This window comes from Podarcis filfolensis, assembly GCF_964270895.1.
Source record: "Podarcis filfolensis genome assembly, chromosome: 6".
In the NCBI taxonomy this organism is placed as follows: domain Eukaryota; kingdom Metazoa; phylum Chordata; class Lepidosauria; order Squamata; family Lacertidae; genus Podarcis; species Podarcis filfolensis.
This window is the reverse complement of record NC_139609.1, coordinates 95,527,017-95,541,486: the sequence shown is the minus strand read 5'-3', so window position 1 is coordinate 95,541,486 and position 14,470 is coordinate 95,527,017. Positions and strand designations below refer to the sequence as shown.

At 47.2% G+C, this 14,470-nt stretch overlaps 1 protein-coding gene across 1 annotated transcript in view; it reads right to left on the bottom strand.

Moving 5' to 3' along the window:
* Positions 1-1,161: 1,161 nt before the first annotated feature.
* The window catches only part of PSMF1 (proteasome inhibitor subunit 1), a 14,246-nt gene continuing 937 nt past the window's right edge, over positions 1,162-14,470 (bottom strand). Inside the window, exons 2-7 of the mRNA XM_083618992.1 lie at positions 11,974-12,126; positions 10,597-10,679; positions 7,940-8,134; positions 6,043-6,096; positions 5,768-5,926; positions 1,162-3,545 (exon numbers count right to left, since the gene is read on the bottom strand). Coding sequence (XP_083475118.1) covers positions 3,494-3,545; positions 5,768-5,926; positions 6,043-6,096; positions 7,940-8,134; positions 10,597-10,679; positions 11,974-12,126 — 696 coding nt within the window. The 3' untranslated portion in view covers positions 1,162-3,493. The remainder of the gene's footprint in view (positions 3,546-5,767; positions 5,927-6,042; positions 6,097-7,939; positions 8,135-10,596; positions 10,680-11,973; positions 12,127-14,470) is intronic.

Genomic DNA, 14,470 nt, shown 5'->3' with positions numbered 1-14,470 from the left:
GCTTCTGCGTGTGTGTGTGTGCCGTCATTTTGTGCATCTGCGCATGCAGCGAAACCCAGAAGTAACCCGTTCCGTTACTTCCAGGTCGCTGCGGGACGCAACCTGAAGCAAACGCAACATGAGGTATGACTGTACTGAATTTTCAGCAACAGACTCGTTTATTTCAATTGATTATCCAGCCAATCCTATCTGAAGGCAAACAATTAAGCGACTGGAAATTCTTTTAATCAAATAACAGTCCGCTAGGATAATAAAGTATTTCTCAAATGGGGTGGAATTGATTCAATTCACACACTGCGCACATCAGCTGGCAAAATGGACCAGAGGCAGACAGCTAGAGTTCTGGAGTTTATTTTGCGAGTCTGCTTTTACACTAGGAACGGGGAATATGTACCCCCAACAAAGGCTGACTACATATCCCATCATCCTTGGGTATTGGTCATGCTGGCTGGGAGTTGTAGTCCAGTATGGTGGGGGCGAAGGGATGCGGGTGGCGCTGTGGGTTAAACCACAGAGCCTAGGACTTGCCGGTCAGAAGGTTGGTGGTTCGAATCTCCGTGACAGGGTGAGCTCCCGTTGCTCGGTCCCTGCTCCTGCCCACCTAGCAGTTCGAAAGCACGTCAAAGTGGAAGTAGATAAATAGGTACCGCTCTGGCGGGAAGGTAAATGGCGTTTCCGTGCGCTGCTCTGGTTCACCACAAGCGGCTTAGTCATGCTGGCCACATGACCCGGAAGCTGTACGCCGGCTCCCTCGGCCAGTAAAGGGAGATGAGCACCGCAACCCCAGAGTCGGCCACAACTGAACCTAATGGTCAGGGGTCCCTTTACCTTTACCTTATGGTGGGGGCTAACCTAATGGTTTATTATCCATTGCCCTTAGCTTTTGATTCAGCTATTTGAATTTTTTTTCTTTCTTTAACCCAATACCTTCCTCATGGGGCTTTGGGGGAAAAGCACAGACTAGGGTTTAGAAGCCTATTCTCTCCAGCAAGGACATGCATTATACTTTTGACATTGTGCTTCTTGCCAGCATTTAAGTCCTGGTGACACAGAGAGCGCACCTCCACACAACCCAGCTGTGATTCCCATTGCAGGGGGCTGGACTATGGATCTATGGCAGTCGTCTGAGTGCCGTAGCCCAAAGAATCAACAACCACCGCGTGAAAGAACATGAACTTTTATTATTACTTTAAAGGGGTTAACTTGCAACACACCTACCTAGGTCACCCCTATGACAACACACACAGTCCTTATTATATCAAATCACAGCCTGTCTGTAGAGACTAAGTCCCTGCGGAGCAGGGACCGTTCGCTTTTTGTTCTCAAGCAAGTAGAAAATGCAGCAGTTTGGAAGTCTCAAAGCCACTGAAACACCCCAAGGGGAAACAAACGCTCCAGGTTTACTCCCTGTGCTTATTAAGAGCTTAGATGGCTTTCAGGAGTCATGTGCTGCCAGTCCACACCCAAACAGCCCCCTGCCTGGTATGGTAACTGCTCCAAGCAGAAATCTTGCCATCTCTGGTGGCAGGCAGTTCCCAAGACCTCCCAGTGGCGTGCTGAAGAGCAGAGCAACTGCACCACTCAGAGAATCACGCAATTTCAATATTTTTTTTTAAAGCCATCTTGTGGCGGCTGCAAGCCTTGCAGGAAAAAACAATCCTATAATATCAGCTGACCTGAAAAATCACAGCAGTGCCTCCTCTTTGAAGGGATGGATGGGGCAGAATAGAAGCTTGCCAACTAGAGGAAGAAAACTGTCCCCTCTCTCTTACGCACACACAAAGCTAACTTGAAGGCCGCTGTGACCACCGTGCTGGAAAACAATTGCGGGAACTTGCTTTAAGGCAGAGTATACTGGCAAGTCTTTTAGCCACGCCAGAGACAGAGAGGCTGATGCTCTATGGATGCTGACAGACTCCCATCAGCTCTTGCAGGTAGCATGGCTGATGCTCAGGGCTGATGGGAATCAGATGACCAGAGGGTCACAGGTTCCCCTTCCACGAGAAACGCTGTTTGGCAGCGCCTGGAAGATAAGGCAGAGAACGCCATTTCTGGCCAAAGAGAGGGGGGGCGGGGCAAGCCTTTTCCACACAGCCCTGCAGTGTTGGCCGGCCAGCTCCCTATCCTGAAGGGAGAGGGTAGAATATGTTCACCTCCACTTCAAACCCTAGTCCCCCGAGAAGCCAAAATAGCAACCAGGCAGCATAAAAAGCCCTTTTGTACTTAAGGGGAACAGAATCCAAGTCCGCAAGTGGCAGAGACAGATATAAACAATTGACCTTTTTTTGCATGTAGGCTATCCAATATTATTGTGTGTTTTATTTTTAATGGATCTGTTCCCTTAACAGCAGCCGAGCGAGGAGAGGGACGCTGTTCCTTAGCATGGGTATAAAAGGAGGAAACTTCACCTGTTGAATTTCTGCTGCCAGCCTGCAGTTCAAAAGGCACAGAGCCCGCAAAAGTCCACATCCTTGCATGCAACACAAGTAGCTTGATCTGGGCCTACTTTGCTGAGGACGGCTGTGTGTGTGTGTGGCAACGGGAGAAGGGGAACCACACAGTTGCTGTGCTTTCAGAGGCAGTTCTGAGGACCCAGCTGTCTCCCCCCCACAAACTGAGCCTGAAGGAGATTGTAGTCCTAGCCTTCTGGAGGGAATTCCAGTTTGGGAAGCCTGTTCTCGAGCCAGCATGCAAGAGATACCCTCTAAAAAGCAAAACACATCATCACAAGACAGGGATGCAAGCGGCAAAACGCTGGTTCTGCCCAGACCAAGGAGCCAACTCAATTTGCCTGCCACTAACACCCAGTCACCCTACTGCTATTTCAGCTTCTTACTAGCCCACTCTGTGCCAACCCAAGTGTGCCACCTGGGAAGAGAAAAAGCCTTTTTTGTGGGGGTTTTTTTTTTTTAATTGCCAGGTAGCCGGTTGGTTTCATCAGAAGCTAGGAAAATAGGGGGACGGGGAAATGGCCTTTCAAGGAAAAAAGGGGTTTTAAAGTTGGAGCTTGTTTTGAGTGACAAGCTGGGGAGGGCGGAGGCATTTTGGAGGCCAGGCTTTCGATTGGTCCAACTCTTCCCTACCTGCCCCTGCTATGACTAGTGTCAGAAACCATCAGTGGCCAACTGGGCTGCTGGGCACACCCAGGTTTTGGAAGGGGACAATTCCTCCCTGGCCCCGTCGCATCCTTCAAAAACCAACCCCCCAGCAGATGTTAATAGCATGGCTGTCCTTTTTCACGGGCGCTTGCTGTTTCAGGGCGACGGGGAAGTCAGCCTAAAGAGTTTGGGGCAGCAGGAGAAGAGAGAAGGGGAAAATAGATATATACATAAACATTTCTATGCACACGCCTTCCTCTTCCGGTTTATGTGGTGGGAAATCAAAGCAGGAGACAGGGTGGCGGTCTGCTTGCAGACGGAAGCCCGTGCCCCAAACACTTGGGGGTCAGAGACGAGCGCCGATCAACCCGAGGGGAGCAGGTCCTCAGCAGTCCTCACATGAACATGTCGTCGTAGTTGGGTGGTGGCAGGTGGTCGGGGTTTGGCCTGGAAGGCGAACAAAGAGCATCAACCGCCACTCCCCACATTCTAGGGTGAGCAAGAATAAAATGCTACCCATTCCGTCTACAGCATGGGTAGGCAAACTAAGGTGGAACGTTCTGTCTCATAAGACCAGGGCCCTGCAGGATCTGATTTCTTTCCGCAGGGCCTGTAAGACAGAGTTGTTCCGCCTGGCCTTTGGCTTGGAATCAACTTGATCCCTTCTTTCCTTTTTCCTTTCTCCTTCTGTGATGGAACTCCTGCTTGGGAACTTCTCTAGATTTTTTCTGGCCCACGTAGGACCAGTCTGGATAGTTGGCCTTGGTGAAGACTTGACGTTTTCATTCCCCAAAAAGTTTTTTATTTGAGTTTCTACTGAAATGAGGCTGCATTTTAATGTTGTATTTCAATCTTGTTTTTTAAGCTGTATTTCAATCAATTGTTTTTATACCTGGTGTTAGCCGCCCTGAGCCCGGTCTTGGCTGGGGAGGGCGGGGTATAAATAAAATAATTTATTATTATTATTATTATTATTATTATTATTATTATTATTATTAATTCTAAATCTGGCCTGCGGACAGTCCAGGAATCAGCGTGTTTTTACATGAGTAGAATGTGTCCTTTTATTTAAAACGCATCTCTGGGTTATTTGTGGGGCATAGGAATTTGTTCATTTCCTTCAAAATGTAGTCCGGCCCCCACAAGGTCTGAGGGACAGTGGACCGGCCCCCTGTTGAAAAAGTTTGCTGACCCCTGGTTTAGAGTCTCAGTTGCTAGAAAATGGGTTGGGGGCCTTTAGCCTGTTTGTCTGCATTTCTTTTATTATGCAATTCTGGGGGTTATGAAAAGGAAGCTGAGTTATACTCAGACTTGGAGACGCATCCGTCAGTAGAGCTATCAGACTCCTTAATCTCACGGTTGTGGGTTCGAGTCCCATGTTCGGTGAGGCGATTCCTGCATTGCAGGGGGTTAAGAATGGATCCCCCGCATAGCCACTCCCATCTCTACGATTCCAGACCACCAGGTCAGCTTTAGCAGCATTCTCTACCCTGGCTGGGTTTCAAGCAAGGGTCCTTCCCAGCCCAGGCTTATAATTTGAAAAATTATCGCAAACAATGACATTCATCAGTAGGTTTGACGGAAAACTTGTAGCAAAAATTTGAATGGTGGATTTGGCGAAGGATTTATAGGAGTTATTGAGGAGATGCAGAAGAAAAGCATTATATAAGGATCCACAAAAGCGGGGGAAGGAAGTCAAAGAGGAATTATGTTTCTATTATATGAAGGAGCGTCTCCACCCCCATCGTTCTGCCTGGACACTGAGGTCCAGCTCCGAGGGCCTTCTGGCGGTTCCCTCATTGCGAGAAGCAAAGCTACAGGGAACCAGGCAGAGGGCCTTCTCGGTGGTGGCACCCGCCCTGTGGAACGCCCTCCCACCAGATGTCAAGGAGAAGAACAGCTACCTGACATTTAGAAGACATCTGAAGGCAGCCCTGTTCAGGGAAGTTTTTAATGTGTGACATTTTAATGTGTTTTTCATCCTTGTTGGAAGCCGCCCAGAGTGGCTGGGGAGACCCAGCCAGATGGGCGGGATACAAATAATAAATTATTTATTATTTATTAATTATGATGATGATGATGATGATGATGTTTGGTTTTATTTTATTGTTATTGCATGTAAAATTGAAAATGCTAAAATAAATTCTCTCTCTCTCTCTCTGTGTGTGTGTATATATATTGAGAGAGAGAGAGAGATTATTTTTGCATTTTCAGTTTCACACGCAAGAACAAATTTTATATATATATATATATATATATATATATATATATAGAGAGAGAGAGAGAGAGAGAGAGAGAGAGAGAGAGAGAGGGAGAGAGAGAGTGTGCGCCCTTCCCTTCCCTGCCTGGAGATGCCAGGAATCGAACCAGCAGCATTCTACATTCCAAGCAGATGCACTGACCCTGAACTATGGCAACCCTGAATGGCAGGCCCCATTCTTAAAACCTAGCTAAATCTCTGCAGCTCCTGCAGATGGTAGGATGCTATTCTTTCCGTTGGGTGCGGGTTGAATTAATTATTGGTTCAATTAGTGAAAAGGGAGCAGCTGTTTCGATTTCCCGCCCCTGGCATGAAAATGTCTCGAATGCAGCAACGTTTTCAATGCTGAAATCCTAGGCCGGTGTCCGTCCCTGTCCCATCCCTGCAGCAAACTTGCCCCCCTACTTACCCACTCCGGTTTGCCCCAGGGGGTCCAAAGGGGTCGAATCTGGCACCGGGAGGCACGGATCCTGGAGGCAGCCTGTTGGGGAGTCCTGAAGACGGGTCGAGAATGGGATTTGGAAACCCTGAACGCAGCGGATCCATGATCATCCCACCGCTCCGGCTCCTGAGCAAGAAGAATTTGGGGAGATTGGAGAAGATCCATGGGGAACATGAACTGTAAACTTTTTTTATTTTTATTTTTTTAAAGAACAGCCTTTCAGGTAAAGGGGACTGACTTACCCAAAGGGGTTCAGGTCTTCTCCTCCAACGGCAAAGGGCCCCATGGGGTCTGGCCTGAAATGGAAACGGCGTTTTCACTCTCGGCCGAGAATAATAATCATAATAATAGTAGTATAATTTATTGTTTATACCCCGCCCATCTGGCTGAGTTTTCCCAGCCACTCTGGGCGGCTCCCAATCAAGTGTTAAAAACAATACAGCATTAAATATTAAAAACTTCCCTAAACAGGGCTGCCTTCAGATGTCTTTTAAAAATAAGATAGCTGCTTATTTCCTTCACATCTGAAGGGAGGGTGTTCCACAGGGCGGGCGCCACTACCGAGAAGGCCCTCTGCCTGGTTCCCTGCAAACTCACTTCTCGCAATGAGGGAACCGCTAGAAGGCCCTAGGTGCTGGATCTCAGTGTCCGGGCAGAACGATGAGGGTTGAGATGCTCCTTCAGGTATACTGGGCCAAGGCCGTTTAGGGCTTTCAAGGTCAGCACCAACACTTTGAATTGTGCTTGGAAATGTACTGGGAGCCAATGCAGATCTCTCAGGACTGGTGTTATGTGGTCCCAGCGGCTGCTCCCAGTCACCAGTCTAGCTGTCGCATTCTGGATTAATTGCAGTTTCCGGGTCACCTTCAAAGGTAGCCCCACGTAAGCGCATTGCAGTAATCCAAGCAGGAGATAACCAGAGCATGCACCACTCTGGCGAGACAGTCTGCGGGCAGATAGGGTCTCAGCCTGCGTACCAGATGGAGCTGATAAACAGCTGCCCTGGACACAGAATTGACCTGCGCCTCCATGGACAGCTGTGAGTCCAAAATGACTCCCAGGCTGCGCACCTGGTCCTTCAGGGGCACAGTTACCCCATTCAGGACCAGGGAGTCCCCCACACCCGCCCGCCCCCTGTCTCCCAAAAACAGTACTTCTGTCTTGTCAGGATTAGATCAGAGAAGACAAGGAAATGTTTGGAATAACTTTTTTAAAAAGACCAGAGGCATTTCTGTTAAGCACTGTTGGCAGGGACATCCCAAAGGCCTTTAGGGAGGTATTTTTATACGCAACGGCCGCAGCTCGGACTTTGGTGGCAAAGGGGTGGAAGGAACAAGAAGCCCCGACAATATCGGACTGGCATTACAAGCTACAAGAATTTGCTGAAATGGCGCAGTTAACCAATACCCTGACAGGCAATTCAAAACAAAAAATTATGAAAAAGTGGGACAGATATAAAACATATGTTCAAAAACACGGTAAAGGTTCGCTATCTATGCTATCATTTGATTGACGTTGGAGTGAGACTGAGTTGAGAAATCCGACTAAGAGCACATATTGCTATAGGAACGTATTAGATAATATGTAAAGAAATATGCAATAATAAGAGTACATTCATTTGTGGAAAAAAAAAGGAATATACAATGGGAAAGATGGGAAGTCTAGTGTGTTGGTATGTATATGATTTTTTTGGGGGGGAATTTGTTTTTGTTTTTTTCTCTTTGTTCTTTCTTTTTTTTGTTTCATTTTCTTTCTAGGTATATAAAATTTGCATATAATTTATGTATACACGCCGGAAATTCTATTATAGTAAGTCCTGTAATGTAACATATTATGACGTTTACCGATGTAATATAAGTATGTTAACAAATAAATAAAATGCATTTTTTTAAAAAAAGAGAGAAGACAAGGAAATCTAAGCAGCGCTCAGCTCAGCGCTAGGATCCAGCCTTGCACATGTGAACCTAGGAGCCACAGCTGTCAACTTTCCCCTTTTCTTGCGAGGAATCCTATTTGGAATAAGGGAATTTCCCTTAAAAAAGGGGAAACGTTGACAGCTATGCTAGGAGCATCCCTGGGGCAACCTCTGGACCAAAGCCAGTCCCTCCCCACTCTCTGCCGCATTACAAGGGGCTTTACCAGTTGGGCTGCCGGCTGCCGTGGGGATGGCGAGGCGGGATCCACAGCGGGTCGTGGTCGGGAGGGTTGGGAGGAGACGGGTTCCGCTCACGCCGGGGCTCCTCCTTGGCCACGCTCCTCTCTTTGGCCGCCTCAAAGGGAGAGACGATGTGAGCCGTGACCTGTGCCTGCAGCTCCTCTGTGTTCTGGTACACTCTGAGGCAGGAGAGAAGGCAGAATTAGAGATCTCCGTTTCGACCACACGGTGGGAAACTGTTTTAACTGCTATAACAAGGGTGTCTCTGGACCTTAACTTGAGGCCCATACAGTGGTACCTCGGGTTAAGTACTTAATTCGTTCTGGAAGTCCGTTCTTAACCTGGAACTGTTCTTCACCTGAAGCACCACTTTAGCTAATGGAGCCTCCTGCTGCATCTGCACGATTTCTGTTCTCATCCTGAAGCAAAGTTCTCAACCCGAGGTACTATTTCTGGGTTAGCGGAGTCTGTAACCTGAAGTGTATGTAACCCGAGGTACCACTGTACTAGTACGCTTGCAAGCACAATTCAAAGTGTTGGTGCTGACCTTTAAAGCCCTAAACAGCCTCGGTCTAGTATACCTGAAGGAGCATCTCCACCCCCATCGTTCTGCCCGGACACTGAGGTCCAGCTCCGAGGGCCTTCTGGCGGTTCCCTCATTGCGAGAAGCCAAGTTACAGGGAACCAGGCAGAGGGCCTTCTCGGTGGTGGCACCCGCCCTGTGGAACGCCCTCCCATCAGATGTCAAGGAAATAAACAACTATCCGACTTTTAGAAGACATCCGCACTGTTTAGGGAAGTGTTCAATGTTTTGATGGTTTAATGCAGTGGTGCCTCGGGTTAAGAACTTAATTCGTTCCGGAGGTCCGTTCTTAACCTGAAACTGTTCTTAACCTGAAGACCACTTTAGCTAATGGGCCTCCCGCTGCCGCTGCGCCGCCAGAGCACAATTTTCTGTTCTTATCCTGAAGCAAAGTTCTTAACCTGAAGAACTATTTCTGGGTTAGCGGAGTCTGTAACCTGAAGCGTCTGTAACCTGAAGCATATGTAACCTGAGGTACCACTGGATTTTAATCTTTTGTTGGAAGCTGCCCAGAGTGACTGGCGAAATCCAGCCAGATGGGTGGAAATATTTATTTATTTTGTTCTAGGCCCTCCAGATGTTTGAGACTACAATTCCCAGCATCCCTGACCACTGGTCCTGCTAGCTAGGGATCATGCCAGTTGTAGGCTAAAAACATCTGGAGGGCCGAGGTTGAGTAGGCCTGTTCTAGGACCTTTCCTGGTATATTATTATTATTAATTATTATTATTATTATTATTATTATTATTATTATTATTATTATTATTGTTGTACAACAAAAAATAATATTTAGAATATACTGGACCCCATTGTGTTTGTTTAAAAAAGGGCTATCTAAGGTATCTAACTGCTGGCAGAGAACAAGCCCACAAGAGGTTTCAGGCTCTGTCACTCAACGTCTCCTGAAAAAGCATGGCCAGTTGCTCCTCTCAGCCTGGCCTACCTCACAGGGTTGTTAGGGGGATGGAATGAGGAGGGAGGAGAACAGTGCATTCCACCTTGAGCTCCTTGGAGAAAAGGTGGGATATAAGTCATAAATCCATCAGTGGGAAAATGTCTAATTTGGACGTGTACTTTTTGATGTTGAGATTCCTGCTCAAACTGAGATTCCTGCATGGCAGGGGGTTGGGCTAGATGACCCTCAGGTCCCTTCCAACACTATGTGTTATCTTTCTGTCTCCTTTTGTTTTGTTTGCAATGGTGAACTTTTCCATGTTGCAAGCTGACTTTGAGCATGGTTTGAACTATGGAAAGACAACATGCAAATAAAATGATGTACCGTATTTTTCACTTCATAAGATGCACTTTTTTCTTCCTAAAAGTAAGGGGAAATGTCTGTGCGTCTTAAAGAACGAATGTGTGGTCCCTGGAGCCGAATTGCCCAGGTGTGAAAAGCAGATCATGCTTTTTTTTTGAAAGAGGGAAGGGAGTGTTGAAAGGAAACAGCTGATCGGCAAGCGATCGGGAGATAAGGGAGGCTAGCGATAAAGGAGGCTGCCTGGGAAGGGGGAGGTAAAAGCCCATGGATCCTCAGGATTTTTGCACTGGGTCACCCCAAATTCACCATCAGATCACATAGCATGTCCATGGCTACAGCCTGCACACAAAAAAAATCACACATCCACTGTTTCGTGGGACAAAAACATGGTTACAAAGCATGGGTCCACATGGATCCTCAGGATTTTTGCACTTGGCTACCCCAAACTCACCGTCAAATCACATGTCTGTGGCCACAGCATGAACCACAAAAATCATACATCCACTGTTTCATTCAGAATATTTTTTTTCTTGTTTTCCTCCTCTAAAAACTAGGTGTGTCTTATGGTCAGGTGCATCTTATGGAGCGAAAAATATACATGTGTGTTTGGCTTGCCCACTACTGAACATAAAATGATTAGTTTTCCCCATGCATGTCTGATCTGGCTGGGGTTCTCGGCTTATCTTCCCATGGCTGTGGAAAGGCCACGTATATCTTCCCCTAACCCAAGGGCCCCTTCGCAAACAGACATCGCTCTTCTTCCGAATGCACCCGAGACCGTTACAAAGAGCTGCAATTACTTGTCAAAATCAGCCAGGTGTTCTGGGTTGACGAAGTCGGACACTTTCAAGGTCAAACCTGTCACTTTCTGTAACTTGGGATCCTAGAGGGAAAACAGAAAAGAGACAGAGCTGAGTTTGGGAAGGATGGAGGTGGAAAAGCAGGAAGAGTATGAATCCACCCCCTATTGAGTGGGGGGGGGGGCAAAGAAGAGCTCCCTCCTGAAAGTTGTACCGCCTTGTGTGGGATTAAAGGAGATGGGGAGAAATCTCACTCTGCGCATGGTCAGAGGCACTCTTCTCCAATTATCCTCCTACGGCAGGTTTGATCCCAGGTACTGAAAAAACGGATTCCAGTGCTCACATTAAAAAAGTACAATTGAACCAAACAGGAAAGTCCAACTCCCTGCAGTGCAGGAATATTTTCAGCGCAATGTGGGAATCGAACCCCTGACCTTGAGATGAAGAGTTTCCTACTCCAGCAAAGACCTTTCTGCTGCCGGAAAAGGGCCGCAGGTCACGAGCAGAGCATCTTCCTTGCGTGCAGAAGGACCCAAGGGCACCAACTCTAGGTAGGGTTTGAAATCATGGACAGCTGCTGCCAGCCAGTGGAGACAATACTGGGCCGGATGGGCCCAGCAGACTATATAAGGCAGCTTCCCATGTCCACGGCAGCTGTTTATCAGTTCCATCTGGTACGTAGGCTGAGACCCTATCTGCCTGCGGACTGTCTCGCCAGAGTGGTGCATGCTCTAGTTATCTCCCGCTTGGACTACTGCAATGCACTCTATGTGGGGCTACCTTTGAAGGTGACCCGGAAACTGCAACTAATCCAGAATGTGGCAGCTAGACTGGTGACTGGGAGCGGCCGCTGAGACCACATAACACCGGTCCTGAAAGACCTGCATTGGCTCCCAGTGCATTTCTGAGCACATTTCAAAGTGTTGGTGCTGACCTTGAAAGCCCTAAATGGCCTCAGCCCAGTATACCTGAAGGAGCGTCTCCACCCCCATCGTTCTACCAGGACACTGAAGTCCAGCGCCAAGGGCCTTCTGGCGGTTCCCTCACTGCGAGAAGCGAGGTTACAGGGAACCAGACAGAGGGCCTTCTCGGTGGTGGCACCCGCCCTGTGGAACTCCCTCCCACCAGATGTCAAAGAGAAAAACAACTCCCAGACTTTTAGAAGACATCTGAAGGCAGCCCTGTTTAGGGAAGCTTTTAATGTTTAATTGGTTATTGTATTTTAGTGTTCTGTTGGAAGCCGCTCAGGGTGGCTGGGGAAACCCAGCCAGATGGGCGGGGTATAAATAATAAATTATTATTATTATTATCATCATCATCATCATCATCATCATCATCATCATCATCATCTATCAGCTGCCTGCAGAGCCGCCTCACCATGGCATTGAGAATGATGCTGCCGTCCATCATGATCCCCTTCAGCAGGAGGTCGCGGGAATCGTCCTTCATCCTGTAGCGGAGGGTGAAGAGGTCGCTGTCTGCGTTCCACCCGGCAGGCAGCATCTCAGACTTCCTCTCGTTGGCGCCTGGCTGTGCAATGACACCCCAGAAGAGAAAGGTGAAACTTTTGAAAATTCACTGGACTGCATCTCTTTGACCTCTGATGGAAGGTGCTTTGGGTGGACTTGGGGCACTATTCTAGCTACAGTGGTGCCTCGCAAGACGAAAAGAATCCGTTCCGCGAGTCTCTTCGTCTTGCGGTTTTTTCGTCTTACGAAGCAAGCCCATTAGCGGCTTAGCGGATTAGCGCTATTAGCGGCTTAGCGGGCTTAGCGGATCAGCTGTTAAGCGGCTTAGCGGATCAGCTGATAAGCGGCTTAGCGGCTTGGGAAAAAGGGGGGGGGGAAGGAAAAAAACCCCGCAGGAACTCGCAAGACATTTTCGTCTTGCGAAGCAAGCCCATAGGAAATTCGTTTTGCGAAGCACCTCCAAAACGGAAAACCCTTTCGTCTAGCGGGTTTTCCGTCTTGCGAGGCATTCGTCTTGCGGGGCACCACTGTATTTAAAGCATTTTTACCTTCCTCCTCAGCTGAAAAGGCACCCAGGGGGGCTTATTTTTTTTTAAAACCCTCCATTCCTTACCAGCGGATTCACAGGTTAAAGAGACGACATGAAAGGAAAATGGGTTGGGGAGGGAGGAGGAAGAGTACAAGCACTTTCTTGAGCCTGGTACTAGTCCTTAAACGTGGCCTGGAACTATTCCGAAAAGCAATTGTAATAAACAGATTATGCTCGTAGGATTGCAAGAAGTTCTGTAAGAACTATTTGAAGCATTGCAAGAAAGACTATGATGAGAATTATTAGTTAAGGACAATTAAAAGGAATAGAGAAATTAAGAAATGCAGAACGAGCGATAAAGAATGGAAAATCTTCAGAAGTTGTTGGCGGAAGTCTAAATTATTGTATAAGATAAGAAGTTATGGTAAATGATTGTTGGAAATGATATGTTAAAAAACCCAATAAAAATGTGTGTGTGTGTGTGTGTATATATATATATATTTGTATATGTATATGTATATATATATATAGGGGACGCGGGTGGCGCTGTGGGTAAAACCTCAGCGCCTAGGACTTGCCGATCGCATGGTCGGCGGTTCGAATCCCCGCGGCGGGGTGCGCTCCCATCGTTCGGTCCCAGCACCTGCCAACCTAGTAGTTCGAAAGCACCCCCGGGTGCAAGTAGATAAATAGGGACCGCTTACCAGCGGGAAGGTAAACGGCGTTTATTATTTATTATAATAATAAATATTATAGGGTCGGGAATGGATCCTGGAGAGAGACGCTCTGTTAGATATCACAAAAATACAGAACCCAGGGTCCTCCCATTGGTTTCCCCGACTGAAAACAGTCAAAACCTGCGCCAATTATTTGGCGAATATCACCAATCCCACCCTTCGGAGAGCTTTCACCATGGCCCGTTTTCAAACCATTCCTACGGCCTATTTGTCAGGCAGACATGCAAAAATCCCAGTAGAGCAGTGTATATGTCCTTGTCATATGAGAACCAAAGAGGATCTCACACATTACATGTTGTATTGTCCCATCTATTTGGCCTTCAGGGATGCGATGTTACAAACTATTCCCAAATCAATAGCCAACCTTGAGGACCAAGTAAAGTTTTTACTGGTGGACGCTGATCCACGGATTTCTCACGTGGTAGCGGTCTTTGTGGTGAAGGCTATGAAAACTAGGGTATGGATCCTGGAGGAAATGGTGAGGTTCCTCCCATTGCTTTCCTAACCTGTTGCTGTATCTTTTTTCCTGAATGGTGAGGTTTTTTGGGTAGGTTCCTTGCTGGCATGGAAACATGGCATGAATTTTAGCTTATTTTTATAATTTTATTGTTCATCTTTTAATAATGTTTTATGGTATTTTGTGTAAAGGCATGGACCTCACAAATCTAATAATAAACTTGAAACTTGATTTATTATTAATAATAATTATTAATAATTATTATTATTACTGTTATACAAATACCACATCCTGCCAGGCTGGTGGCCACTGCTTCTCACTGGCCTGGGAGGCCCAGCGATGCAGCTGGCCAGAGGCACCCAGAGACGAGGAAGGAGTTGGCAACCCTCTCCTTTTTTGCCCCCGTTAGTTAAGAGGAGACAGCCTACCCCACGGGTAGGCAAACTAAGGCCCGGGGGCTGGATCTGGCCCAATCGCCTTCTCAATCCGGCCCACGGACGGTCCGGGAATTGGCGTGTTTTTACATGAGTAGAATGTGTGCTTTTATTTAAAATAATAATAATATAATAATAATTTATTATTTGTACCCTGCCCAACTGGCTGGGTTTTCCCAGCCACTCTGGGCGGCTTCCAAAGATTAAAAATACATTAAAATGTCACACATTAAAAACTTCCCTGATCA